General features: G+C 38.1%; 6 protein-coding genes across 8 annotated transcripts; 4 read left to right on the top strand and 2 right to left on the bottom strand.

The window, feature by feature from the left end:
- Positions 1–26: 26 nt before the first annotated feature.
- Positions 27–961, top strand: LOC108595895 (elongation of very long chain fatty acids protein F-like). The gene is made up of 3 exons (XM_017981185.1): positions 27–95; positions 152–342; positions 397–961. The coding sequence occupies exons 1-3, from the start codon at positions 71–73 to the stop codon at positions 952–954; spliced, it is 774 nt and encodes a 257-aa protein (XP_017836674.1). The 5' UTR covers positions 27–70; the 3' UTR covers positions 955–961.
- A 120-nt stretch (positions 962–1081) lies between these two features.
- On the top strand, positions 1082–2118 carry LOC108595759 (elongation of very long chain fatty acids protein F-like). Its single transcript, XM_017981048.1, has 3 exons — positions 1082–1138; positions 1207–1391; positions 1456–2118. Exons 1-3 carry the CDS (start codon positions 1108–1110, stop codon positions 2050–2052), a joined length of 813 nt encoding a protein of 270 aa, XP_017836537.1. The 5' UTR covers positions 1082–1107; the 3' UTR covers positions 2053–2118.
- Positions 2119–2688: 570 nt separating this feature from the next.
- Positions 2689–3675, top strand: LOC108595795 (elongation of very long chain fatty acids protein F-like). The gene is made up of 3 exons (XM_017981086.1): positions 2689–2766; positions 2828–3012; positions 3067–3675. The coding sequence occupies exons 1-3, from the start codon at positions 2736–2738 to the stop codon at positions 3625–3627; spliced, it is 777 nt and encodes a 258-aa protein (XP_017836575.1). The 5' UTR covers positions 2689–2735; the 3' UTR covers positions 3628–3675.
- Positions 3676–7293: 3618 nt separating this feature from the next.
- Positions 7294–8480, bottom strand: LOC108595766 (elongation of very long chain fatty acids protein F). Its single transcript, XM_017981056.1, has 3 exons — positions 8244–8480; positions 8000–8190; positions 7294–7933 (listed from the first exon to the last, which is right to left on the bottom strand). Exons 1-3 carry the CDS (start codon positions 8284–8286, stop codon positions 7370–7372), a joined length of 798 nt encoding a protein of 265 aa, XP_017836545.1. The 5' UTR covers positions 8287–8480; the 3' UTR covers positions 7294–7369.
- A 1002-nt stretch (positions 8481–9482) lies between these two features.
- LOC108595862 (probable salivary secreted peptide) lies at positions 9483–9997 on the bottom strand. Of its 2 annotated transcripts, none has more exons than XM_017981154.1 (2): positions 9775–9997; positions 9483–9716 (listed from the first exon to the last, which is right to left on the bottom strand). In XM_017981154.1, exons 1-2 carry the CDS (start codon positions 9988–9990, stop codon positions 9546–9548), a joined length of 387 nt encoding a protein of 128 aa, XP_017836643.1. In that variant the 5' UTR covers positions 9991–9997; the 3' UTR covers positions 9483–9545. The 2 variants fall into 2 exon arrangements, with proteins under 2 accessions (XP_017836643.1, XP_017836642.1); XM_017981153.1 differs by having other exon boundaries at positions 9487–9725.
- Positions 9998–18862: 8865 nt separating this feature from the next.
- Positions 18863–22454, top strand: LOC108597707 (sodium-dependent nutrient amino acid transporter 1). 2 transcript variants are annotated; one of them, XM_017984393.2, is made up of 7 exons: positions 18867–19445; positions 20304–20678; positions 20735–20924; positions 20982–21264; positions 21315–21491; positions 21607–21707; positions 21771–22454. In XM_017984393.2, the coding sequence occupies exons 1-7, from the start codon at positions 18928–18930 to the stop codon at positions 21834–21836; spliced, it is 1710 nt and encodes a 569-aa protein (XP_017839882.1). In that variant the 5' UTR covers positions 18867–18927; the 3' UTR covers positions 21837–22454. The 2 variants fall into 2 exon arrangements, with proteins under 2 accessions (XP_017839884.1, XP_017839882.1); XM_017984395.1 differs by lacking the exons at positions 21315–21491; positions 21607–21707; positions 21771–22454 and having other exon boundaries at positions 18863–19445; positions 21022–21163.
- Positions 22455–26167: the final 3713 nt, after the last annotated feature.

Raw genomic sequence — 26167 nt, 5'->3', positions numbered from 1 at the left:
TTGCTGCTATGTCATTATCTAGTCTAAGCATAGTCGTTTAGCAAAGCTCTAGATAGCCACACACACAATAATGAAGTTAATGGAATATCGCGCGGGTATGTGAGCAAAACGCTGGAATCGTTATAAACTCTAAAACTTTAACTATTTACAGACGCGTTTGTCAAGCAGCTGCCACTAGCAGATTCAGCATGGGCAGTTACGCTTATACTTGTTGGCTATTTGGCATTTGTGCTTAAGCTGGGCAGAATCTATATGCAGTCAAGAGCGCCCTATAATGTTAAGCATCTAATGCTGGTCTATAATCTATTTCAAATTGTTTTCAATGCCAGCTTGTGTTTATATGTAAGTAACTTATGATAAACATTATGACAATTAATTATTATTTTGTCTGCTTAGGGCGGCTACTACTTCTTTCGCTTCTATAATCTTTCCTGCATGGAAACGCTGCCCTTCGATAATCCGCACAAGCAAATCGAACGCTGGGGCACCTATGCCTATTATCTAAACAAAATCCTCGATCTACTTGATACGGTTTTCTTTGTGCTGCGCAAGAGCTACAAGCAAATCACATTGCTGCATGTCTATCATCATATTATGATGGTCTATACTGTGTTTTGGGTGCAACGCTTCTACGGCTTTGGTGGACAATACGCGCTAATGGGCATACTCAACACCTGTGTGCATAGCGTAATGTACACTTATTACTTCTTCTCGGCCAAGTATCCGCAGCTGAAGCAGAGCATTTGGTGGAAGAAATACATAACTACCATACAGATTGCACAGTTTCTTATACTTTTCGTACAGTCTATCTATATGCTGCTGTTTAATCGCAGCTGCACATTTCCGTTGTTCATGCAGTATATGCAACTGTTTCAGGCGTCCGTAATGCTCATCATGTTTACTAAATTCTATATACAAGCCTATGTAAAACCTATAAAGAAGAAGCAGCAATAAACAATGTAGAGCACAACTTGAGCTTTGTATTCCGCAGCATATGTGTGCGCACATATTTTAAATCGCATGCTAAATAGTTAAGCCCGGTCGCAAATTAAATAGACACAACCAAAGTACGACTGGCAGCAGTCGTCTAACAATCTCCCCAAAGCTATGTTCGCTATATTTAATTCACCATCGCCGGGTAGGTTGAAAAATGAAACTATAACTTGCTTGCTTGCGGCAGCTTTGAGAAAAATAAAATCCACACAGATCCTCATCCACTGCCGCTGACGAATTCGCCATGGCCCACGCTGCTCATCCTTGGCGTCTATGCGCTCTTTGTGCTCAAGCTGGGCAAACTTTATATGCAAAAGCGTCAGCCCTACAATTTGCGCAAGCTGCTCATGTGCTATAATCTTGGTCAGGTGGCCTACAATGGGCTGTTCTTTGGCATAGTAAGTACAGAGTTTGTTTTAAATGTCAGCGCTATCTTACTCTCGCTCTCTCTCTTTCGCGCAGACCTTTTACTATCTCGTCTTGCGTCAAATTTCCGACTGGCGTTGCATGGAAACGTTTCCCCAGGGTCACCAGCACAAGAATTTGGAACGTTATGTGCACTATGCGTACTTTATCAACAAAATTCTGGATCTGCTCGATACGGTGTTCTTTGTGCTGCGCAAGAATTACAGACAGATTAGTTTTCTGCACGTTTATCATCACATCATGATGGTTACCATTTGCTATGGCATTATGCGCTTCTATGGCACCGGCGGACATTTCAATGCTGTGGGCATGGTCAACTCTCTGGTGCATACATTTATGTATTTCTACTATTTCCTGTCCGCTGCAAATTTCGGCTTCAAGATAGAGAGCATCTGGTGGAAGAAGTACATTACGCTCAGTCAGCTTATACAGTTTGTCCTCATCTTTATCTACGCCTCCTATGTACTGCTCTTCTCTCCAAACTGCGGCTTTCCACGCTGTCTGCTATTGCTTCAATTACTGCAGGCAGTGATCATGATGTACATGTTTGGTAACTTTTATTTGAAGACTTATATGCGCACCGAGTCGAAGGCAGCACAGCCGGCGCAAGGTCACAAAATGCGACGAGATTAACCCCGAAAGGTGATTTGAATTAAATGTATTTCTTTAGTTGAAATAAAATATAAACTGCTTGCTTAACAATTGAATAGTAGCTACATTTGCATTTCTTATTCAAAGGTTGCGACAAAAGTCACGATGTGAATTTTTTTCAACTGAACTGAATTCTCTTTGAGTGGAATTTCTCTTTTCTTCTTAGATTGGACGTTCGTAGAAATTGTCGATTCTCGAATTTCTTTTCATTAAACAAAGTCTCTTAAAGCTTCTCTTTAGAAGATATATTCAAGTCCATTTCTCTTTTTTTTCTAAGCATTTAGAGTGGACGTTCGAAGAAATTGTTGATGCCCGAATTTTGATTCTTCAAAAAAAGTCTCTTAGAGCTTCTCCTTAAAAAAGAGCTCCAAATACATTTCTCTTTTCTTTTTAGCATTTTGAGTTGCCGAATTTCTTTTTTTCAAACAAAGTCTCTTAAAGCTTCTCTTTAGAAATCCAAATCCATTACGCTCTCTAACGCTTTTTTGCACCTTTACTTAAGGTTAAGAATGTCTCTAACAAAACAGAAGCTCGGAAAACGGATTAGCATAACCCAATTTCTGACGTTTTGTAAAAATTGTTCTTTGTTCTTGCGCTCATTCGCAAATTGTATTCCGTACGTTCAAAACGAGCTGCCGCATCTGAAGTTCAAGTACCAGCTAAACATGTTTGGAGTCTTTGACAAACCAGCACCGGGTAGGATATAAGCAAATGCAAAGCTATCAATATCAAGTGCATAATTGTAATTGTAATGCAGATCCCAATCAGTTGTTCCTAACGGACTCACCATGGCCTTTATTCATTATACTAACGACGTATTTATTCTTTGTGCTCAAATGTGGAAAACTTTTCATGAACAAACGACAGCCGTACAATCTGAGAAAAGTATTATTAGTGTACAATCTGGGTCAGGTGACCTACAATGGCATATTCTTCGGCATTGTAAGTATGCGTGCTGCTGATTTAAGTATTTAAAAACTTATTTGCCTTTTGCAGACGTTTTACAATCTGATCATTAAGCAAATTTGCAATTGGCGCTGCATGGAACCGTTTCCATTCGGACATGAGCACAAGAATCTCGAGCGATATGTGCACTATGCTTACTTTATAAACAAAATTCTGGATCTACTCGATACGGTGTTCTTTGTGCTGCGCAAGAGTTACAAGCAGATTAGCTTTCTGCATGTTTATCATCACGTTATGATGTGCTGTGGCTGTTATTTAGTGATGCGTTTCTATGGCACTGGCGGACATCTGAACTTTGTGGGCATGCTCAACTCGCTGGTGCATACAGTCATGTATTTTTACTATTTTCTCTCTGCCTATTATCCCGGCCTCAAGGCTAGCCTGTGGTGGAAGAAATACATAACCATCAGTCAGTTGATGCAATTTCTTATGCTTTTCTCTTATGCCGCATACATTTTAGTTTTCTCTCGCGACTGCGGCTATCCCGCTTGCCTGCTGCTCGTGCAGATTGTGCAGGCGGTCATCATGATCTATATGTTTGGCAACTTTTATGTCAAAACCTACGTGCAGGCAAAGAAGAAGCAGCAATAGTTGTCAATTCAAAATCGTGTTAATGAATTCAATAAATGTCATATAAAATGTTCAAAGGTGCAGCTGTTGCTCTAGTTCTTTCTTTCTTTTGTCGTATAGTCTGTCTGTCTGACGCACAAGCTGCATTTAAAATGCGTAATTATTGAGCTGAGCTGCATGCAATTTACACGAGCTAAAAAGGCTCGTCAGAAGATTTTCAATTAGCTAGACGCGCGCAACGAAATTTCAAAGTGTTTTTCCATAATTTCAAGCAATACTACTACGCAAAATTTAATATTGTTTTTGCAGCTGCACATAGTTAAAGCTACTAAAGCTGTACAGCTGTGGGCAATCACACACACACAGAGCTAGAAACGACAGCGCAGTTGCTTTAGTAGGTTGTTAGCTCTCACTTGAAAATGCAGCCAGTGCATATAACAAGCTGACAGTTTGCGCTTGTTGTCCCGCCCTGGCACAAATGGCAGCTGATAAGGCAGCCGGGAGCGCAATAACTGTAGCTAAAGTCTCAACAATGTAGTTGTTATTCTTACGCTTTTGCCATTTCCTGCAGCTCTTGAGTAGCAAGTCAAAGTTAAGTTGGAATTGTGAAGTATGTGTGTGTATGTGTGTGTGTGTGTGTTGCATACTCAGCTGAGACAGAAACAATTGCTACAAATATGGCAACTGGCAATTGAAAAACAAAAGTCTCGCAGGATATAGACGAGAAATCCTTTTGCTTGTACTTTCACACTTTACGCGCGCTTAACAAAGACACCAAGCAACGAAAGGCGTTGACAAGTGTGTGTGTGTGTGTGTGTGTGCTCATTCAACTCAAAGGCAAACCGCAACGAGGTCATGAACGTGAGCAACGAACTAAGTCTAAGAGTGAGAACGTGCAGTGCGGTTTAGAGCTGTGTGGGGGTGGGGGGTTAAGCAGCATCTGCTGCACACAAAATTGGCTGTGAAATGAACAATGCAATAAAGAATGCAACGAAGAAAAAGCAGAAGACGTAGAAGTGGCCACTTGTAGTGATAGCTTTTGTGTAACAAAGTCAAATGGAAATCTATGCGAGCCAAGCCCACAGCAAATTCCAAGCATACATTTCAATTCGAAGCTTAAATCCACTGAGAATTTGCAGCACAGTGTATTGAACACTTTTGCATAACAATTTGAGCTTTATAAATATCGAATTTATATTTATTGCGTTCGAGTGCTGCTTTAATTAACATGTTGGCTTTAAGTAAATGCTCTCGCTCACTTCGGGGCAGCAGCATAGCCATAATTTACACTTTATCGAACGATAACAAACAAGCTGCATAATGTATGGCTACCTGGCGAGCTAACTGGCTAACTAAAGTTGCAACTGGGGGGCGCCGAGATAGAACTGGCAAGAGCGAGAGCTTACAATGTTGTTATTGAACGTTGGGCAGACACAAAGTGGCACAAATAGCGCAGGCAACTATAAAATACACGCCAAAGTCCTTGAACGGAATGCTGAGGCAAGAGTGCATGAAAAAATGCTGTCACTGCTCATGTGTGTGGCAATGTGGCCGCTTAGCAGCTGCAGTTTAGGTTTGAAGTACACTGCGCCAAATCGCATAATAAATTCATTTGTAAAAATTTGTACCTTTAAGCTTTAATATTAAGCTATAAATTATTCATATTTTACAGCCTTTTATGCGCTCAATCTTTTGGGCCACTTAACGTCTTTATGTGCTAAGGCAACAGGCTTAAGTTGGCTCAAGCCCAAACTGTTTGTGTGTCTTTGCTGGCTAAAACGCAAATTTGCATTTAAATGACCAATGCCAAGCTGAGCTGAGAGTTCTCTACGCTAAGGTGTCGTATACGCAACATGCGCATAACGTATACGCAACGTATGCAGCTGCTATATTTTGCAATATTGCGCGCAATAAATAAATTTTAATCCAAAACGATTGATACGCAATGACTCGACTCGACTCGACTCGACTGTGACTGTGCCAAACTCATTTCACGCTCGACAGCAAAGCAAGCAGCTCTCTCTTTCTCTCTCTGTCGCTCTAAGCAGGCAATACATTAAATTTTATATGCCATCTAATGCTTATTTGCATATGAAAATAAACACAGACGAGCACTCCGTAACATTGATTGGATTTGTTTGAGTTTTGTAGCAGCGAGACACATAAGGTTAAGTGCCTCACATTTGTGTAAATAGCAAAAAGCTTTTGACTTTTAAGTGCGACGACGACGACTGCTGCAGCGTTTAATATAAAGCGCCTTAATTATGCCTGCCGCTCTTACTCTGCCAGCTTTCATCTCTCTCTATCTCTCTCTATCTATAATATTTGCTTCATCGAGCATATGCGTCTAATGAAATGGAAACAAGATTAAACTGCTGCAGCCGACAGAAACTCACACACACATGGACAATGGGGTTTAATTCATATACAAAGTACTAACTGCAGCTTGTCATGCTAATTGCTTGAGCAACGTTGACATAGCCTAACCTCTATACACACACACACACACACACACACATGCAGAAAAAGCTAAATATACTCGGCTGACCTCAATAGCTTGACCTTCAAGCAAGCTTACAAATATCCAATGCAAGGCAGATTACTCTCGCTGCTCTCACACACACATGCTCAACTTTTAATTAAGACAAAGCAAGTGACTGTGCTGGAAGTTTTTTTAGTAGATGTAGATGTTGTTGTAGTATTAGTAGTAGTTGTTGTTGTTGTTGTAACTGTTGTTGTAATATCTGTTGTTGTAATTTATTTTCTTGTAACTTTTGTTGTAGTAGTTTTTGTCATATTTGTTGTTGTAACTGTTGTTGTAGTAGTTGTTGCTGTATTAGTAGTTGTTGTATTTGTTGTTGTAGTACTTGTTGTAATTTGTGTTTCTGTAATTTTTGTTCTTATAGTTGTTGTTGTTGATGTTATTGTTGTATTTTCTCTTATTGTAATTTTTTCTTATTGTTGTAACTGTTGTTGTAGCAATAGTTGTTGTTGTAATTGGAGTAGTACTTGTTGTTGTTGTAATTTATGTAGTATTAGCAGTAGTAGTTGTTGTAGTAGTAGTAGTAGTTCTTGTAACCGTTGTTGTAATACTTGTTGTTGTTGTTTTATCTGTTGCTGTAGTTTTTACTGTTGTTGTAATTTCTCTTCTTGTAATTTTTTTGAGGTAGTTGATATAATTGTTGCTGTGTTTGTTGTAACTGTTGTTGTAGTAGTAGTTGTTGTTGTTGTTGTAATTTCTGTTGATGTAATTTTTGTAGTTGTATCAGTTGTTGTAACTGTTGTTGTAGAACTTGTTATTGTTGTAATTTTTGTTGTTGTTTTAGATTTTTTTGTAATTTTAGTTCTTGTACTTTTTGTTGTAATTAATGTTGTAGTAATTGTTGTTGTAACTGTTGTTGTAGTTGTAGTAGTAGTAGTTGCTGTAACTTTTGTTGTTGTAGTACTTGTTGTTGTAATTTCTGTTGGTGAAATTTTTTGTAGTAGTAGTTGTTGTTGTATTTGGTGTTGTTGTAGTAGTGGTAGTTACTATTGTAGTAGTAATAGTTGTTGTTATATTTTCTGTTGTTTTAATTTATGTTGTAGTAGTTCTTGTTGTGATTGTTGCTCTAGTTGTTGTTATAACTGTTGTTGTAGTAGTCGTTATTGTAATTTCTGTTTATTTAATTTTTGTAGCTGTAATAGTAGTAGTATTATTGTTGTATTTGGTGTTGTTGTAACTTTAGTTTCTCAATCACAAAGCAATCGTCTGCACAGACTTTCATTATGTTTGCTTTATTTTCTTGGGCCTGATGTATGCATTGAAATAAAATTGAGTGAATAGTATGATAAATGTGATGGCTTGCAGCGCTAGAAAGTATTGCAACACCAATGGAAATTTGCATGTGGGATTATATTTCAATATCCACATGCATTGCGTAAAGATAATGACAAACTGCAGCAGCTGCGCCTTGGTTATGTACTTCTTCCACCAGAGATTGCCTTTGGATGCGGGTCTCAATGCCGCCACCAGATAGTAGCAATACATAATCGAATGCACAAAGGTGTTGAGCACACCCATGACCAAGAACTGGGCGCCGAATCCGTAGTAACGCACAATGAGATAAATGCTCAGCACCATGAGCGCATGATGATAAACATGCAGCAATGTGATTTGCTTGTAGCTCTTGCGCAGCACAAAGAACACCGTGTCCAGCAGATCGATGATCTTGTTGATATAGTAGGCATAGCAGACAATGCGTTCGTAATGCTTTCGAGGATCATCCAGCGCACTCGTCTCCATGCAGCGAAAGTCGTACCAACGAGCAATGCAAAGCATATAGAAGCCCTGCGAAAGTCACCAACACCAATGTGTGTGCTGCCATTAACTGTGGCTAATAAATCAAATACTCACAGCAGCGAACAGTATCGCATTGTAAATCACTTGAAAGCCATTGTAGGCAATTAAAATATTTTTTAAATTATACGCCTGACGCTGCAACATGAATCGCTGGCCATAGCTTAGCACAAAGCACATGTAACTGGCGAGCACCAGGCCAACGCTCCAGGCTGAGCCCATAAAGGGCAACTGCTGTGCCACCGGATCTGCAATTGATATATTGACACTAATAGCGACGCACACAATTCAGCGTAATTACCTGCATATGGTCTATGCGCTAGTTCGACTACTATGGACAGCATGGCGACGTCTGCCAAGCTACTCTGGCTAAAAGCAACTAGTTGTGGCTATAACTATTTGTTAAAGTCGGAAACACAAAGCTTGCTAAGCTTGGCATAAACAAAAATTCAACATTACAAGGTTTTCCAGCTTTAGCTTGAACAATAAGACACAAAGAATTTGGTTTAATGTTGTTCAAACTTCATCTAAAGAATTTAAGCTGTGAAATTTAAAAACAAAAAACAAACAAAACTAAGAATAAAACAATAAGACACAAAGAATTTGGTTTAACTTCAGTAAGCAGTGAAATTCATTACAAAACAATTTGTGGAAGCTTTTTTTGAAGTATACACAAGTTAAGCTTAACAATAAATAAAACAAAAATATGTATACAAAATTTCAAATAATATTTAAAGCCAAGAGCAAAGCTCATAAGTGATGATAGAAGTTGAAAGTTGCTAGTTCTACATATCAAATTAAATTTGTATTAAATAGGAAATATATAAAATTTCAAATAATAATACAAAGCTTAGAGCAGAGCTCATAGATAGATAGGTAAAAGTTGCTAGTCAAAGGCAAAATTAAACTTAATTGAATTTGCATTAAGCAGCAAATATATAAAAATTTCAAATAATATTTAAACTAAGAGTTTATCAAGCTGACAACAAAAAAATGTATAAAAATTTCAAATATTATTCAAAGCTTAGAGCATCATTAGTGATGATAGAAGTTAAAAGTTCTAGTTACATATATCAAGCAAAATTTAACTTAATTAAACTTGTATTAAACAGCAAATTTATAAAAAACTTTCAAATAATAAAACAAAGCTAAGAGCAGAGCTCATAAGTGATAATATAAGTTAAAAGTTGATAGTTCTATTTCATATATCAAAAGCAATATTAAGCTTAATTAAAGTAAAAATTTCGAATAATATGCAAAGCCTAGTGAAGAGCTCATAAGTTGCTAGTTCTATTTATTATAACAAGTTGCAAAATTAAACTTAATTAATTTTAACATTAAATAGCAAAAAACGATTTGTTTATTGTTGAACAGGTGTAAAATCATAAACAAAAGCAGCGCAGCAGAATTATTGAACAATGTGCAAAATTAAAGAGCGCATTGTATTTGGCAAACAAAACAGTTGAGTTGTTTATGTTATAAACAAAAAAAACATGTGACAAAATGTAAAATGTAAATAAGCTGGGCCAGAAAGTAAACAACAGACTATGACAAACAATTGGTGTGAGAACTCAATTGAGCTCATTTAAGTATAAATTGTTTATTAAATGCCATAGATATCGACAATAAAGCTAAAGCTGAGTCCACGTTGGCTCTTGAAATGAATTTTGGCAAAAGTATTTTGTGGTCCACCCTCGACTAAGCTGGCATATCCGCCCTTGCCGTCGCCCACCTGATCGGTAATGACAATTTGAGTAATGCGACGTGTCAGTTGCTGCAAAGACTGTTAACAATGTTAAGCAAGAAACATTTTAAAAGCCCACTGTGCGCACCTTTTGCTGAAAGTGATAGTCACGTGTGACGACACGCAGCCATTTGGACTTTTGCGTGATGATAACACGCTCCAGATGCGTATCCCGGAATATGCGTGCGCCCCAAGCAACGCTATGACTGCGATTGCTGCCAAGCTCAGTAGCGCCGCCTTCAGCATCAACGCAGAGCAGCAGTCCCAATCCCAGCAGCAATGTTAATAAACCAACTTTATGCATTTCGTACAGTTCGAGTTTTAACACATTTATGTGTGGCCAAGTGCGCTTTTATACTACATTTAGCCATGGCAATTTGCCAGCTGATTTCTGTTTAATTGTTTGCAATTGCAACGAATCTTCGAATCAGTGTGCAGCTGACAGTTGGCAGCGCAAAACTTTTGTTTCATGTTTAAATAAAATATGCGGTGTATATAATATAATGCGAGCTTAGCATAAGCTTTAGCTGTATGTTTAATTAAGTGCTGCTGCATATATAAACAAAGTTCAAGGTAGCTCAAGAAAAGAAGCAAAAATAATTGCTAAACTGCTGTGCAATTTCTAATTTGTTTAGTAATACTATAAACAATAGTTTATAGTATGTTTGTTTATATTTGTATATTGAGCATAAAAAAAATAGTTGCTGAGTCGTTGCTGATACAACTGAAATTCATTAGTTTGCTAGCTAAGCTTAGCAGCCAAGCCTAACAACAACAACAAACGAGGCGCATTAAACATGCAAATTTTTGCCAAATGGATTACACATGAATTTCTAAAATGTATGAGCTCGTGACGCGCCCCAAATGTTGCCAAGGTTCAAGCCAATTCAAACAAGCTGCCAAGGCGCAGCGTTGAGGGGGCGCTTTAAATTTGCTTTAAGCCAAATATTTATTTAATTTTTGCAGCCCTCACTCTCTCTCTATACACCTCAAGGCAACGCATGCCCTGCTGCACACATCCAATTTACTCAAGTACAAAGGACGCTTGTGTCGCGTATATTGTTGAAATTTTATTGTGCAAACATGTGTGTGTGTGTGTGTGTGTGAGCTTTATGGTTGCCACGCTCAGAGACAATGTCTAAGCTGGGCGGACCCCTTGTTAAGTATCTGTTTGTGGCTACAAATCAGCAAAGCAGTCAAAATGAAAATGAAAAACGTTAGCTGCACACACTTAAAGTTTAAAGCCGCAAAACTAAGCCGCAACTCGTTGTTGGCCATGTCAACATGTTGTAAGCGCTGGCGGCTCTCAAAAATTTGATACATAGGTGAACAACAAAAAAGGCAAAAAGGGTTAAGCTGAAACCCAGTTAAGTATTTTATTTCAACAATGTACACAAAGCAAATATTTTGCTGCAGCACCTTTTTGGCAATATATATAGCTATACATGTGTAGGAACAATTGAGCTGCTGAGACATAAATCAATGCAAAGTTAAGATACAAGGCAAACAATTTGTCGCACAATTGATTAACAATTAAAGCAGTTTATGCGTATAACAGTTTTGTGTGTGTGTGTGTGTTAGCAAAGCAAAAGAGTTTCAAGCATTTGTTTTTTTTTTATGTAGCTTAAAGCGCTTTAAATAATTTTTTAATTAAAACAAATGGCAATTGCAACACAAACACGCATGCCACACACACACACACACACCCCCCTGATGCACGCCGCAGCGCAAATAGACAGAGACAGCAACTGTAATTACCGAGTGGCAGAGGTGGCAAGTTGGGTGGGGCAGGATGAGAGGAGCAGCATTACGTGTGCTGTTTGTGCATGAAATCAAGTGAGCTGCGTTGTTGTTGTTTCAAACGCACACACACACACAAGCACACACACATATACACAGATTGCTGTGCGTGACAAGTTGAGACTAACCAAACAACAGGCAGACAACGCACAACTTCATTTCGTTGTACTGAGGCAGAGGCTTAAATTTATGCTGCTACTTGCGGCAGTTTTCACGCTTAAATATAATCGACACTCACACACAGACAGAGACACACACACACACACACAACTTGAGCTGCCATTAGCGTAGCATATTTTGTATATAAAATGAAAAACAAAAAGTAAGTCCAGTGTGCGGCATTATAATTAGGGCTGGTCGTTCGGTCTTTTGCAATTACAGTTATTATTATCATATCCGTCACACTTGCCACTTGCCATTTGGCCACATGCCACACACTCACACACACACACACACTTATGACTAAAGGCATTTAATAAAATACACTTAACGCCTTCTGCCTAAGCTTAGACACTTAAGTCAGCTCTATATGTGACTTATCCACGCCCACTTTTGTGCATCCCTTAGTCTTGTCATTAAGTGTCTTTCATTTTTTGGTGACAATATTAAAGCTGCCACGCCTGCCGCCCACGCCAGCTGCCATTTAAGCTGCCTAAGCAACATTAATGTCATTTAAACTTTGTCAGTCAGTCACAGCCGCGTTGACTGCAAATTACGCATACGCCGCATTGTACTAAGAAATCTGACCAATAACATTTATAAAGCGCATTTAACTTTAAAGCCGCCCAACTTAAGCTGCTGAGCTTAAATTTTGAAGGAAATTTGCTTTGAATTCCATTGCATGTTTTATTTGAAGTTGCGCCAATTTGTGTTTTATATTTTATAAATGTATGAAAATTTATGCAGCCAGCATTACAAACTTATACACTGAAATATAAATATGAATTTAATGCAAAGTTCAAAGTATTACCAAAATAAATGTAAGACACTTGTGAGTTTGTTTTTATTTCTTTATGGCAATTTATATATATATTTAAACAAAATGCTATACACATTTCGCATATATATTTAAAGATATGTGTGTGTAGAAATAAATGAGCGCAAAATTGTAGAACAGAAATAAATTGAAAACTGTTGAAGAAGCAACAGCGCAGCGCTGATTGTTTCAATGAAGAATCTTAAGCTTTATGTTGAAATTCGATTGGAATATATTTATATTATTTAATGTCTAATATGTGAGTAATTCTGGAATTGAAGTTAGAGCAACTGAGTAGTGAGAAATGAGTGCAAAATTGTAGAACAGAAATTAATTGAAAACTAAACAACGCAGCGCTGATTGTTTCAATAAAGAATCTTGTATAAGATCTTGATAACTGATGTATTTAAAAATATATAGTTGAGTAATACTGGAATTGAAGTTAGAGCAAATGAGAGCAAAATTGTAGAACAAAAATGAATTGAAAACTGTTGGAGAAGCAACAAAGCAGCGCAGATTGTTTCAATGAAGAATCTTAAGCTTTATGCTTAATTTGCATTTCCCCTTAATTTTCGCTCAGTGCATTGCTTGTTTTTGTCGCTTAGCTGCAATTCGTGTTAAGCAATTGTGGATTGTATGCATTTGGCGAGTGCGCAGTCAAGCGCATGTCAAAGGCCAACAATGGACGCTGTCAGGCTGCATACAAATTGCCAAGTTGCAACAAATGTTGTGGCGCAGCAGCAGCAGCAGCAGCTGTCGAGGCAAATAGTTGACAAATGCAGCCGCAGAGCCGCAGCTCGTAGCTCGCAGCTCATTGAATGCAAAATTCTGCGAATTGCTGGATGGATGAGTAAGCCACAAAGCAAAAATGTTAAGCGCGCCTCGCTTGGCATGCAAATTGGGCTTCTAGCCTGGCCAATTGGCAAAGATGAATGTGCTAGAAGTTCAAGCTGATACTTTTCACATTTAATTGTTGCAATGTCGACAATTGAAAGTAGCAGAGACAACAACTTCCGCCACAATTGTTCGCCCATTTGCATGAAAAAGTTCTGGTGTGTTTGCCACACAAAGCGGCAGAGCCGATAACAATGCAACGAGAGCTTGCAGCACAAATTGCCATTGTTAATCGAAAATTTGGTGGCAACTAAAGCTAAAGCTGGGCTTATCATTGCTCCTGTAGCTTTAAAAGAAAAATGAAACTAAAAGCGGTCGAAACTTGAGCTTGGGCATAAAAAACTTTTCACTTTGTCTTTGTGTGTGGCATGTGGCAAGCAGCATTTGTTGTTGCAGCTTTGTTTTTGCTATTTGCTGTCAATTTAAAGTTGAACGCAAGAAAAGTTTGCAGCGCAGAAAAGTTTGCAAAGGCTAAGGCTAAGCTCGGGCATAATCGATTTGCTTTTGGCTTTTCATTTTAATAACTTTGTGTGTGTGTGTGTGTGTGACAGCAACAGAAATAATGCGCTAGACAACAATTACGTGCCGCAGCAACACGCAGCAAGTTGCAATCAACAATGGGGCAGAGTGTGTGGCTGTTGTAAATAAATTCAATGCACTGAGCGAAAGTGTCGCATAAGCAGCGATAACATGTTGACATATTTTTTTCTCATTGCATGTAAAACGAAGTTTAATATATATAATTAATTTATATATTTTTTATTGAGCAAAAGTGTGATAGGCTTTATCGCTAATATAAATAGCTAGAGAGCTTCAATTTCTAAGTTAGTGCAACAATTTTGCTCAAATATTAAAAATCGAGCAAGGCTTTCGTTAAGGAATAAGGAATTTCTATTGTAAGTCAGTGCAACAATTTTGCTCAAATTAGTTTAAAAAAAACGAGCAAGGCTTTTGTTAAGGAATAGAACTTAAGCCATTGGCAACTTTTCTTGGAAGAACAAGCAGCTAATGTTATTTGAAATTGGAAAAGGAAGCTTAAGGCTGCTAAGCAAGTAAAAAAGAGAGAGAGCTACAGCTTTCTAATCAATGCAACGAATATCATAGGAATATTTTACTAAAAAGCCTAAAATTTTTATGATATTCGTTGTATTTATTGAGAAGCTATAGCTCTCTCTCTCTCTCTCTCTTTGAGATTGAGAAGCTATAGCTCTCTCTCTCTCTATTTTTGAGATTGCGAAGCTATAGCTCTCTCTCTTTCCATCATCAGATGACGAAGCTATAGCTCTCTCTCTCTATCTTTAAGATTAAGAAGCAATAGCTCTCTCTCTCTCTCTCTTTGAGATTGAGAAGCTATAGCTCTCTCTCTCTCTCTCTGAGATCTCTCTCTCTCTGTTTGCAGATATGTAGAAGCTATAGCTCTCTCTCTCTCTCTCTTTCCATCATCAGATGGCGAAGAATAGACATTGGGGCATTAGCTATAGTTTTCTAATCAATGCAACGAATATCATAAAAATATTTTGCTAAAAGATCTAAAATTTTAATGATCTCGTTTAATTTATCTCGTCTGTATTGATTGAGAAGCTATGCTCTCGCTCTCTCTCTCTATCTCTCTCTTTGAGAAGCTATAGCTCTCTCTCTCTCTCTTTCCATCAATCAGATGGCGAAGAATAGAACTTGGGTCATAGGTACATTTATTTGGCCAAACTAGAAGTAATTTTTAAAAGCTTCGTAGGCAGCCAAGCAACCTCAACTGAGCGTTAACATGTTGTTGTTGTTGTTGTTATCCAAACATAGGTGCAACTCCAGAACTGGGTTAAATACTGCTGGTGGCTCGAGAGCCCCGCATGACATTCGGTGCTGGCTGCGTGGCAAAGTTTGTGCCAGTTGCAAGCTGCGTCTATAATTGAGGCACGCGCTACGCGTAACAAATGTTGAGAGTGCAGCGTGCTGTGATTTCTGGCCACAGCTAGAAGAAGAAGAAGCAGCAGCAGAGGCAACAGTAACAATGCTGCAAGCGAAACAAAACACATTTGTCGTGGCAATTTGGGCAAACAAAAGGCACTTAACCTAGCAAAAGTTTTAACTGCAGTTTGCCGCTCGCTGCTGCTACGTGACGCCCAAGCCAACAACAACAATAATTTATAATTTATAATACGCAATACAGTTTGTTGTGTTGTTATAAAACTTTAATGCAGCTAATTTATTTACATTATGCCACAAAATGCAAAAAGCGCCAGACAGCGCGTGCAAAAATACAGTTAAATTCAATTGAAGTTGATTAAAAATTAATTTCAAATTAAATGTGCGCTCAATGGCAAATTAAAAGAGAGAATTGTCAGTCAGTCGCCAAAGGACGAACAGGAGCAGCCGCAAAGCGGATTATTGACAAGCCCATGTATATCATATATATATGTGTGTGTGTGTGTGTGTGTAATTGCAGTTAAATGCTGTCAGCTAGCATAAAAATTCAACACATTGCTTGGCGCACGCTTTTGACATGTGCTGCCAAAAGTTTTTACACACACACAATGCGCACTAATAAGCACACACACACACACTGAAGCAACTGTAGCGGAAACACAAGTTTGTTGCCCCAGTACGTTGAAATCAATTTTAAACTTAAACTTGTTACAAAAGTTACAACAACTGAGTTGAAGTCATGTAACGAAACTAATTGCACTGCTCATTATACTCGCTATACAACAAAATCGACATGCGCTCATTCATTATTTAGCACAAAATAGCGCTGACACACACACACACACACACACACAAGTATTTGTGGCATGCGTAACAGTGTTAATTGAAATTAATTATTTAAGTTTAAAAAGTTTTGCTGCTTGACCTTTTTCTAAGGCACAGTGTATTTTATTAACATGCAGCAGATACAACAATTATATTAATTAAAGCGCAACAACTTTTGGTAATTAACTTAAGTAAGCGCGCCTAAGTTTCATTTTAGGCAAATTTAAAGTGTTTACAATTTACTGTTGCATACTTTGTGGAGTTCGCTTTAAATACACAAAACTCTAAACAAATTTCTCGCGTGTCTCTCACTCAGTTGCATAAACTTTCAGCCTTTACTCTGCTTCTTCTTCTAGTTATTGTTGTTGTTATTGTTGTTGTTGTTGTTGTTGCTGCTGTGGCGCTGACACAAAGTTATTGTTGCAATTCAAGTTCTGTTGCTGCTTCATATCGATTGCCACACAAACAAGCAGCCAAACCAACACCCACTCACACACACACACACATATGCATGTTTATAGCGCTAGTGCGTGCATGTGGCAGATGCGCGCCATTAGCGTCTCGCTGGCAAAACTTTTGCACGCCAAATATATTCGCCTCTTTCTCTCTGTTTGTGTGTGCCCCAAAAAGTTGCAATTAAAAGCGTTGCCACCTTTAATAAACTTAGCTGCACTCACTGCAAGCTAATGGTCATATATATATGAATTAATAAAAGCCTGCAGCTTGCAGCAAATTTCCACTTATACCAAATGCAATCAGTGGTTATCAAAGCCCATTTAATGCTCATAAATCTGACGTTTTAAGTTATAAAAACCCATTTAAAACTGTCAGCGTTTGCACTTGCCCCACCCCTCGCAACTTCACTTTAGTGCGTTGAGGGATGTTAATTAGAAAACTCTTGAAAATTATTAAAAACTTTTTTGCGGCTGTCAGAAGTTGCAGCCACCAACCAACTTATATACAACTTTAGAAAAGTCTGCCAGACATACGCCAAACTTTAGAAAAACGCAACTAGCTGCTTAGCATAAAAATATAACAGCCTCAATACAAATCAATTCCGAGTGCAGTTCAGCATTGGCTTTGGCTAGATCAAAAGTTTGCCGTTCACATGTGTGGCCTCTCTTTAGTTAACAACAGTTTAAACTTTGCTCTTAATTAATATTGTTTTAATAGCAGTGAAGCAAAAGTTGACACATAATTTTTGAGTAAGCCGTTTATGACATTTTAAAGACTAAATGCAAGGGAACTGTGCCTGCAACAGTTTAAATTACGTATACGTAACTGTATCATTAAGACCTTTTGAGTTTGCTTAAATAACATTGATATAGCTGCTTACCAAATAGTTCAGTTTTGCTTTAGCCACTTACCTGAAAAGATATAAAAGCAAATGTTTAGTTAAAATTGTTAAAGTTGATATTAAATATTATAGTATATTTAATATATACTTAATCTATATATATAATTAGACAATATATTCATTACAGATAAGTCCCAGCTCATCAGCGTCTCAAGCGAGACGCTTCATTTCATTTATAGCTTATGACTCTATAGAACAAATAATTAAATATTGCAAAAAATTCTAACAATTTGTATTCCGAATCGAATTTTCGAAGTAATTTCCAACAAAGGCGTATCCACACCTTATTAATTAATCATTAAGTTTGTTTAAAAAATAGTATTTGAGTATAAAATCGCACAATTGTTGCTTTAAAAACAATTTATAATGAACTTATTTCAGATGACGCTATTACCAATTTTTTGTTACGTTTTTCTTGAACATTTTTCTAAAAAATTCATTAAAATCTTAACTTAAGCGTTATATGATTCAAATTTGTTTTATTTTAAATTAAATTCATTGCAGTTTAATAAAAAAAATTATTGGAGCAATATAGCTCAATTGGTTTAGCGAAATATAATCACCAATATTGAGTTATATAGGGTGCGCTAAACTGATGACGCGCAGTGTATATAATTGCATTGAAATTTTGAAAACATTTTTGAACTGCATACACTTTAAAAATATTAAAATGCATAGTTTAGTTTGCCTAAAGTTTATTTTCGCTTCCAAAGTGCAACACTCCAAGTCAAATGTAAATTGCTTTAATTTTTGGCGCAGTTAATTTTAGTTAATAATTTATGACTGTATAGAACAAACTATAAAATATTGCAAGAAATTCTACGAATTCGTATTTTTATCTAATTAAGTTCTGACTTACAAGATTTACATCTTTTTAGACTCTTAAGCTGCTTTCTACGTATTAAATTTTATATTGAAAACTGCATAAATTTGAAATATATTATTTAGATAGTTTAGATTGCCCTAAATTTGTTTTCTCTTCCACTCCAATTCAAATGTAAATTGCTTTAATTTTTGTCACAGCTGTGCTAACAATTTGCATCTTATCTAATACCTTCTCCTAATCTTAAATAAAACAATAAACATATTAGCGCTAATAGCTGCTCAGTTGACAAATTCGCACAACGCATTAGAACAGTCTCGACTTGCGACTTGCGAGTTTATGTCAAGTTCAGTGCAATGGCAATCCGATGCTTAGCACCTTTTATTAGTGTCAATTAGTCGTAATTCCACAAATAGCCGCAGCTCGCTCGCTATATATAGTATATAGTATGTAGCTAAGCTAATACCGCTGCGAACTGGCTGAGCCGGAAAAACAATTTCACAATGTTTTATTGTCGACGCATACAGGCAGCAAACGAAAGAAAGAAAGAAATCTCAGACGACTGGCGACTGCGGTTAGTTGCTTTGACTACGCGGCACATTAGTCGAGAAATCAATCTTCGCGTGTGCACTACACTGAGAGCGAGATGACAGCCAAGCAGACAGCAATTCAAATTGCCAAGAAGGCGGAGCCAGCGTCAGGGGCTGGGGGTGAACAGTGGGGCAGTGGACTGGAGTTTTTATTCTCCTGCATTTCGTTGTCCGTGGGCTTGGGCAACATTTGGCGTTTCCCGTACATTGCATTTCAAAATGGCGGCGGCACCTTTGTCATTCCCTATCTGATTGCACTGTTGGTGATTGGACGTCCTGTTTACTTTCTGGAAATATCGCTGGGTCAATTTCGTGGCGGCGGCGTCTTGCGCGCCTTTGATCTCGCCCCGCTGCTTAAGGGCGTGGCTGCGGGTCAAGTGCTCGCCACCGGCGCCTCCATCACTTACTACTCCAGCATTATGGCGTTAACTTTGCGCTTTCTCCTCGCCTCATTCAGTTCGGTGCTGCCTTGGAGCAGCTGCCACCCAAGCTGGGGCACTGATTGCTACGACGGCAGCGCCAACAGTTCCATCAATGCCACTGGCAAAATGTCTCCCGCGCAGTTGTACTTTGAGTAAGTTTTTGACTGATGGCTTGAACTTTGTTTCAAGTTGACAAGTCATCTGACTAGCGTATACACTTTGACTACCATTTTAATCAGCCAACTACGATATACACTTTACCAGCAAATTGAAACAAATGAAATTTTCTTGTTAGCTGTCATACACTTTGCTAGAAACAAACTCTTACTGCAGCTGCCAAGTCAGCCAACTACCATATACACTTTGAGTACAATTTTAATCAAATAAACTTTTGTTGCTAGCTGACTAGAGCATACACTTTGACAATAAACAAACTTTTGCTGTAGCTGCCAAGTCAGAAAACTACCATATACACTTTAACAACTACTTAAATCAAACAATCTTTTGTTGTCAAGTAGTCTAACTACTTCATACACTTTGACAATATTTAATATCAAACAAAATGTTTATTTTTTGCCAAGTCATCCGACTATAGCATACACTTTGCCAAGAAATTGAATCAAACAATGTTTTTTTTTCTTGTAGCTGCCAATTTAACCGACTACAGTATACACTTTGCCAAGAAGTTAAATCAAACAATGTTTTTTTCTTGTAGCTGCCAAGTCATCCGACTATAGTATACACTTTGCAAGTAAATTAAATTAAACAAACTGTTGTTCAACTTTGACAACATATTTTCTCTATTATCCCACTACAGTATACACTTTGTTAGCAAAGTAAATTAAACAAACTGTTGTGCAACATTTGACAAAATATTTGCTCTATCATTCGACTACAGTATACACTTCGCAAGCAAATTAAATTAAATAAACTGTTGTCTGACTACAGCATACACTTTGACAAAATATTTACACTCTTTCTAATCTGTTACTTTCATCTTTGCTGCACAGACGTGAAATTCTGCATGAGCTGCCCAACATAGACAACGGGCTGGGCATGCCCAACTGGCAGTTGGTCGCATGTCTGGCCGTCGCCTGGCTCATCATTGGTGGCGTGCTCATACGCGGCATCAAGAGCAGCGGCAAGGCTGCTTATTTCCTCGGCGTATTCCCATATGTTGTGCTAATTGTTTTGCTGCTGCGTGCGCTGACGCTGCCCGGCGCCTGGCAGGGCATTGTGTACTTCTTCAAGCCGCAGTGGCGCGAGCTGCTCAACCCGCTGGTGTGGTATGCAGCAGTCACGCAGGTGTTTTTCTCGCTGGCCATTTGCTTTGGCACGCTCATCACCTATGCGAGCTACAACAATTTCAATCGCAATGTTTACAAGTAAGTGGAGTTTAACATTTCAATTGAGTTGAAATTAAACTTTGGCGACCTTGCAGTGACATTGTTATTATAACTACAATGGACTCTTGCTCTTCGATAATTGCGGGCTGCATTACTTTTGGCATTTTGGGCAATCTGGCGCAGCAAACGGGCGTTGAGGATATTGGCAGCGTGGTGAAGGGCGGCGCTGGCTTGGCGTTCATATCGTATCCGGAGGCCATTGCCAAGTTCGAGTATGTGCCACAGGTAAGCTATGGAGCACGGAATGCGCCACTGCGCGCTCTATAGCACAACTACCTAAAGATGTTCGCGGTCCTTTTCTTTCTCATGTTGTTCGTTCTAGGCATTGGCAGCACTGTGGGCATGGGCAGCTGCATTTTGCGTGTGATACGCGATCAGTTTGGCCAACGCGCCGGTCCCAGCTGGGCCTTGGCTGGCGGCTTAGCGCTGCTCGGCTTTGCTATAAGCATTGTGTATATGACGCCGGGTGGACAGTTTATGCTCAATCTGGTTGATTTCTATGGCGTTAGCTTTACAGCTCTCATACTTGCCATAGGCGAGCTGCTGGCCGTAGCTTGGCTATATGGTAAGTCGATCAGCTGCTTGCCCAAACATTCGCTATATTTTAATCTTTAGGTGTTCAACGCTTTTGTGCCGACATCAAGTTCATGATGGGCATTGATCTGGGCTGCTATTGGCGTCTTTGCTGGGCTTATATTACTCCCGGACTTATGACTGCTGTGCTGATTTACACGCTTGTGGATATGTCCGCGCTAACCTACAAGGGCGTGGATTATCCCACTTTGGCGCACGGTACGCAATTCAAATTTAATTTGTGCGCTTTGTCTATTTTTATTTTTAGCGCTGCTAAATTTAAATTTAATATCGACACAGCAACTTGTATCTTATATATTATTTTTTTCCACAGTCTTTGGCTATTGCTTGGCTGGCTTTGGTCTGCTGCAGCTGCCGGCGTGGGCGCTTTATGCGCTGTATAAGCAGCGGCGGCAACGCTTTAGCTGCTGGCAGGTAAACAATTTAAAGCTTTAAGCTAAAAGCAACTAATGCAGTTTGTTTTTATTTATTTTGCAGCGTCTTTGCGCTGCTTGCAAACCCGCACAGAATTGGGCACCGGCTCAAGCTGCAGCCACAGACTAAAGCCAATGCTGCGTATGCGTAATATGTTTAAATCGCCTGTCAAGCGCAGGCTGCTGCTACATGCAACAAATTAGTCTAGTAGCATAAACTTTTGACCAAAACAAAGCAAAAAAAACAACAAAAACAATAAAGTTCAGTTTGTGCCCAACAGCAAATTCACTCAAAAATTTCTAAAGCGTCAAACAAAAAACACAAACTGCAGCAGCAGCAATAACAACAACAACAACAACAGCAATAGCAAAAACAACAATAATAAGCAGGAAGCTGTGTGAGGGCGCAGCCAACTGCAAACGCTTTTAATTACTCCAGGGCGAACCCTCAGCAGCAACAGCAGCAGCAGCAGCAACGACAAGTCTGTGCTGTGACTGGTGGAGAGGGGTGCTGGGGTCAGAGGTCAGTGCTGTTGCATTGCCTGCTTGGTACGCTTGAAATGCTAGACATGTCGGCAATGCGGAAATGCGCAAATATCAAATGAAAACAAGCGAATAAATGCGAGAGAAAAGCGAACGTAAATAAAACATTTTGTGCATTCTCTAGCTCTTGCTTCGATGTGTTCTCGTTTAGACAGCCCTGGGACAATGCTGCACTTGCCAAAAAAAAAAAAACAAAAAAAAAAAACCAAGAGAATTAATTTTATACAGAATTACTGCTTATAATATTTGTGTTTACTTGCAGCATAATCTACTTTACTCTACAGTTTGTTGTAAGCAATTTCAGTTTTCATTTATGCAGACAGCATAAAAATTAGCAGTGCTAATAAAATTATTAATGCAGAAATATTTGCTATTTAATTTGTTTTTATTTTCATAGCATTTTTTTATTTATTTATTCATTTCAGCAGAAGCACATGTAGATATATTATCTATTTATGCAAACAACATTTATCCATAGAAAATTAGTGCTAATTAATTTAAGCACAATATATAAAATTTAATTTGTTTTGATTTCCATTAAATTTTTTACTTAGTTCTTCATTTTATTATAAGTTTAGACACACTTATCAATTATCAATTGAAAATTTGATGCTCGTAAAATTTTGTGGTTTTGTTATTGAACTACACCAAAATTTCTTTGTGTGTAGTAAGGAAATTCAAATCAAAATGGATGTCTGTGTGTGTCAAAAGAGTCGAAAGAGTAAATATGCAAAGGCGTGTGAAATGTTCAGAGTTTGTCATACGATGCAACGAAGCTTTTAACATGTTTATGTGTCGCTGTGTCGCTGTGTGTGTGTGTGTTTGTTTCTGTGTGTGACAGCTTATATATGTAAGCGCATCAGTTGTCAAAAAAAGTTAAAGAGTGCGGCAGTGTGTAGAATTTTTTTTACCAAAGCAAAGCAACAACAACAACAACAACTGCGAGCGTGTCTTGACTTTGACTGACGCATTGTTAGTCATGGAAGTGTGAGCAGCGTAGAAAAAAAAAATATGAAGCACATTAGCTGAGCTAAGCTACGCACGCAGCGTTTAACTTGAATTCGTTGAAGTATGCGAGCAAGTTAAGTAAAGAGTTGAGCGAAATAACAGCAGTAGCTAATAAAAATAGTAAGGCATAAATATCAAGTATACGACGTGTCTAACAGCAGCAGCAGCTGCGCTTATTATACATATTTTTCTTATTTATAACACAACAACAACAGCTTGACACACATATGCCAGAGACAAGTGCAGCAGCAGCAGCTGTAGCTGGAGCTGGAGCTGGAGCTGTCTGACTACAGTTGACTGGTCATCCATGCAATTTGTGAAGCGCTTTGCTCTGAGCATTTATGTAAAGTGGCGTTGCTTTAACTGAATAGCGTTCAACTTCAGCTGCTGTTCAGCGGCAGCTGCTGCCTTCAACACAGTTAAGTGCTTCGCCCAAATGCTTATTTTGTTTATAAATATGAAATCAACTCACTCACTCACTCGCTCACGCTCTCGCTTTGTAGTTAAAACGTTTATCATGTACTTTCTGACATTTGCTCCACATGGCTACAATTGAAAATAAATTGCAATTGAAACGAATCGATAAAGCAAAGTTTTAGGCTTTCTCTGACCTTTGGCCCCACCACATTAGCTATTAATGTCAGACTGACTGACTGACTCTTGTGTTGTAGTGTAGGCTTTGGTAATTTGGTAAATTGCGTTTAAATATGCATTATGTATTGTTCGATTAGCTTGTAAATGAAATACTTAGCTGTCAGTTGTCAATTAGAGAGCTGCGTGTGTGGCAGCAAAAAATACAAAAAACTTTTACTGCACGTGGTCTAGACCGGGCAATCTACATTTACTTACCCACACCACTCCACACACACACACATACACACACTCGACTAACTGTCCAGCTGTCTGTCTTACACTTGCTTTATTAGCTAATTTATGTTAGCTGCAAGCACAACTTAAGTTGCTCTTGCCTATCAAAGTCACGATAAATTAAATGAGAGTGCCCGCTGCCCACGCAGACAATTGCCAACGTATTCATATTACGCTCAATTACGCTCATTGCATAATTCAGCAAAGATAACATTAATAACGGTTTGATAGCCGTGTGGGCTGCTCAACAATGTGCGCACAGAAAGAGATTAGAACTTATCGATAGCATTGAATGGAGTCAAGTCACTCATTTTCTAAATCAAAAAAGACAATTAGAAATCACTTAAAGTGATTAGTGAAACATGCATAATGTTGTTATCGATACTATCGATACAGAAATGAATTATACATTATTTATGGCATTTATATCAATCAATCATAATACAAACTTTATTGTGCATTTTTCAAAGCAATGTTGAATAACTTGTATTGTTGATAAAGCAATAAGTTTTTAATGATCCAAAATTGTTTCTAATTTACTCACTGCAGGTTTGTATGAATAATGCTGTTATCGATAAGAAATATACACAAATTTTTAAATATTTATTTTTGTAAAATCAAGTAAAGTATAATACAAAATTACTTGCACATATTTCAAAGCAATGTTGAATAGCTTATGTTGTTATCGATACTATCGATACAGAAATAAGTTATACAAATATTTTTGACACACGCACATTTTTATCAAGCAAAATCTGTCATAATACAAAATTAATTGTATATATTTCAAAGCAATGTTGAATCGATATAGAAATAAATTTTTTATAATCCAAAATCTAATTTAGTCAGAGCAAGTTATGCAATGATAATGTTATTATCCATACTATCGATACAGAAAAAATACTAATTTTGAAATATTTGTATGCACATATTCTTATAAAAATTAAATTCAATTATAATACAAAATTAATTGTATTTTTTTTCAAATCAATGTTGAATAACTTGTATTGTTATCGATACTATTGATAAATAAGTAAAGATTGCATAATTTCTACAAATTAGCATCAATTCAAATCAATCATAATGCAAAATTAATTATAAGTTACTTACAATCTATGCTGATATGTTTTTTATATGAATATTATCGATACTATCGCTACTGCCATGTCTAGCAGTAACTACTAGCATGTCATCGGTGCTATCGTCGGTGCGTCTGTTGGCTTAAGCAATTAAATTGGCCTAGAAAGCCTTAAAGCGTAGGAACACTGTCGACCGCTCCCCCAAAAGCCACACCCAGCCAACTAGTAGACACCACCCCCTCCCCCTCCCCTTCACAACAAGCACGCATTAACCAATGACAGTTCAATGGTGTTGGTTTGGTGGGGACAGACAGACAGACTTGCAGGAGAGAAAGTGACTTAAAAGGAGTTTCATGCGTGCTGACAACATAATGCGAGAAAATCGTCCACGCTAAATATTTTTCATGTCTGCTAATGTGTATGTCTGTGTCTGTGTGTATGTGTGCGTGTCTGAGTAGCCGAAAAAGCAGCGACAGTAAAATCCTATTAAGAAGTTTGCTATCGCAAATTAAAATCTAAATACGCCAACAGCAACCAAATGACGTCGACATCTGCGCCACGGGACGAACAAAAGCTATGCGAGTGGAACAGCGTAACGCCCCAAATAGCGCAGCACAAAGGCGGCGGCAGCGACGGCAGCCACGCCCCAGCAACAATTTGAATTATAAGCAAAAGGCGCAAATTTAATAAAGGTTGTAGCCTTAAATATACAAATGCAAATACACACACATACGTATATGTGTGTATGTATGAGAGTTGAGGCAGGCAAGCACAGACTATGACAATGTCAAAGAGTTTGTGCACGCAATGTGGGCGTGGCAGCTGTGTCCCTAGTTGCTCAACAACAATAAACACAACAACAACAAGTGAGTAGAGACGGCAAAGTTTTCACTTTTATTTTTCATTTTGACTTTGACTGGCAGAAAATGGCACAAAATTTCTTAAGCTCAGTCTACGCTGCTGT

Source organism: Drosophila busckii, chromosome 2R, assembly GCF_011750605.1.
Source record: "Drosophila busckii strain San Diego stock center, stock number 13000-0081.31 chromosome 2R, ASM1175060v1, whole genome shotgun sequence".
In the NCBI taxonomy this organism is placed as follows: Eukaryota; Metazoa; Arthropoda; class Insecta; order Diptera; family Drosophilidae; genus Drosophila; species Drosophila busckii.
This window is presented reverse-complemented; position numbering and strand designations above follow the sequence as displayed.

Coding starts and splice junctions, on each gene's coding strand:
- LOC108595795 (XM_017981086.1), top strand. CDS start 2,736: ATGTTTGGAGTCTTTGACAAACCAGCACCGG. Junction 2,767..2,827: donor CTTTGACAAACCAGCACCGG/GTAGGATATAAG, acceptor ATTGTAATGCAG/ATCCCAATCAGTTGTTCCTA. Junction 3,013..3,066: donor ATGGCATATTCTTCGGCATT/GTAAGTATGCGT, acceptor TGCCTTTTGCAG/ACGTTTTACAATCTGATCAT.
- LOC108595759 (XM_017981048.1), top strand. CDS start 1,108: ATGTTCGCTATATTTAATTCACCATCGCCGG. Junction 1,139..1,206: donor ATTTAATTCACCATCGCCGG/GTAGGTTGAAAA, acceptor AAATCCACACAG/ATCCTCATCCACTGCCGCTG. Junction 1,392..1,455: donor ATGGGCTGTTCTTTGGCATA/GTAAGTACAGAG, acceptor TCTTTCGCGCAG/ACCTTTTACTATCTCGTCTT.
- LOC108597707 (XM_017984393.2), top strand. CDS start 18,928: ATGACAGCCAAGCAGACAGCAATTCAAATTGCCAAGAAGGCGGAGCCA. Junction 21,265..21,314: donor GGCCGTAGCTTGGCTATATG/GTAAGTCGATCA, acceptor TTTAATCTTTAG/GTGTTCAACGCTTTTGTGCC. Junction 21,708..21,770: donor AACGCTTTAGCTGCTGGCAG/GTAAACAATTTA, acceptor TTTATTTTGCAG/CGTCTTTGCGCTGCTTGCAA.
- LOC108595766 (XM_017981056.1), bottom strand. CDS start 8,286: ATGCTGTCCATAGTAGTCGAACTAGCGCATAGACCATATGCAG. Junction 8,191..8,243: donor AGCGCATAGACCATATGCAG/GTAATTACGCTG, acceptor TATCAATTGCAG/ATCCGGTGGCACAGCAGTTG. Junction 7,934..7,999: donor ATGCGATACTGTTCGCTGCT/GTGAGTATTTGA, acceptor TGACTTTCGCAG/GGCTTCTATATGCTTTGCAT.
- LOC108595862 (XM_017981153.1), bottom strand. CDS start 9,990: ATGCATAAAGTTGGTTTATTAACATTGCTGCTGGGATTGGGACTGCTG. Junction 9,726..9,774: donor ACTATCACTTTCAGCAAAAG/GTGCGCACAGTG, acceptor CATTGTTAACAG/TCTTTGCAGCAACTGACACG.
- LOC108595895 (XM_017981185.1), top strand. CDS start 71: ATGAAGTTAATGGAATATCGCGCGG. Junction 96..151: donor GTTAATGGAATATCGCGCGG/GTATGTGAGCAA, acceptor AACTATTTACAG/ACGCGTTTGTCAAGCAGCTG. Junction 343..396: donor ATGCCAGCTTGTGTTTATAT/GTAAGTAACTTA, acceptor TTGTCTGCTTAG/GGCGGCTACTACTTCTTTCG.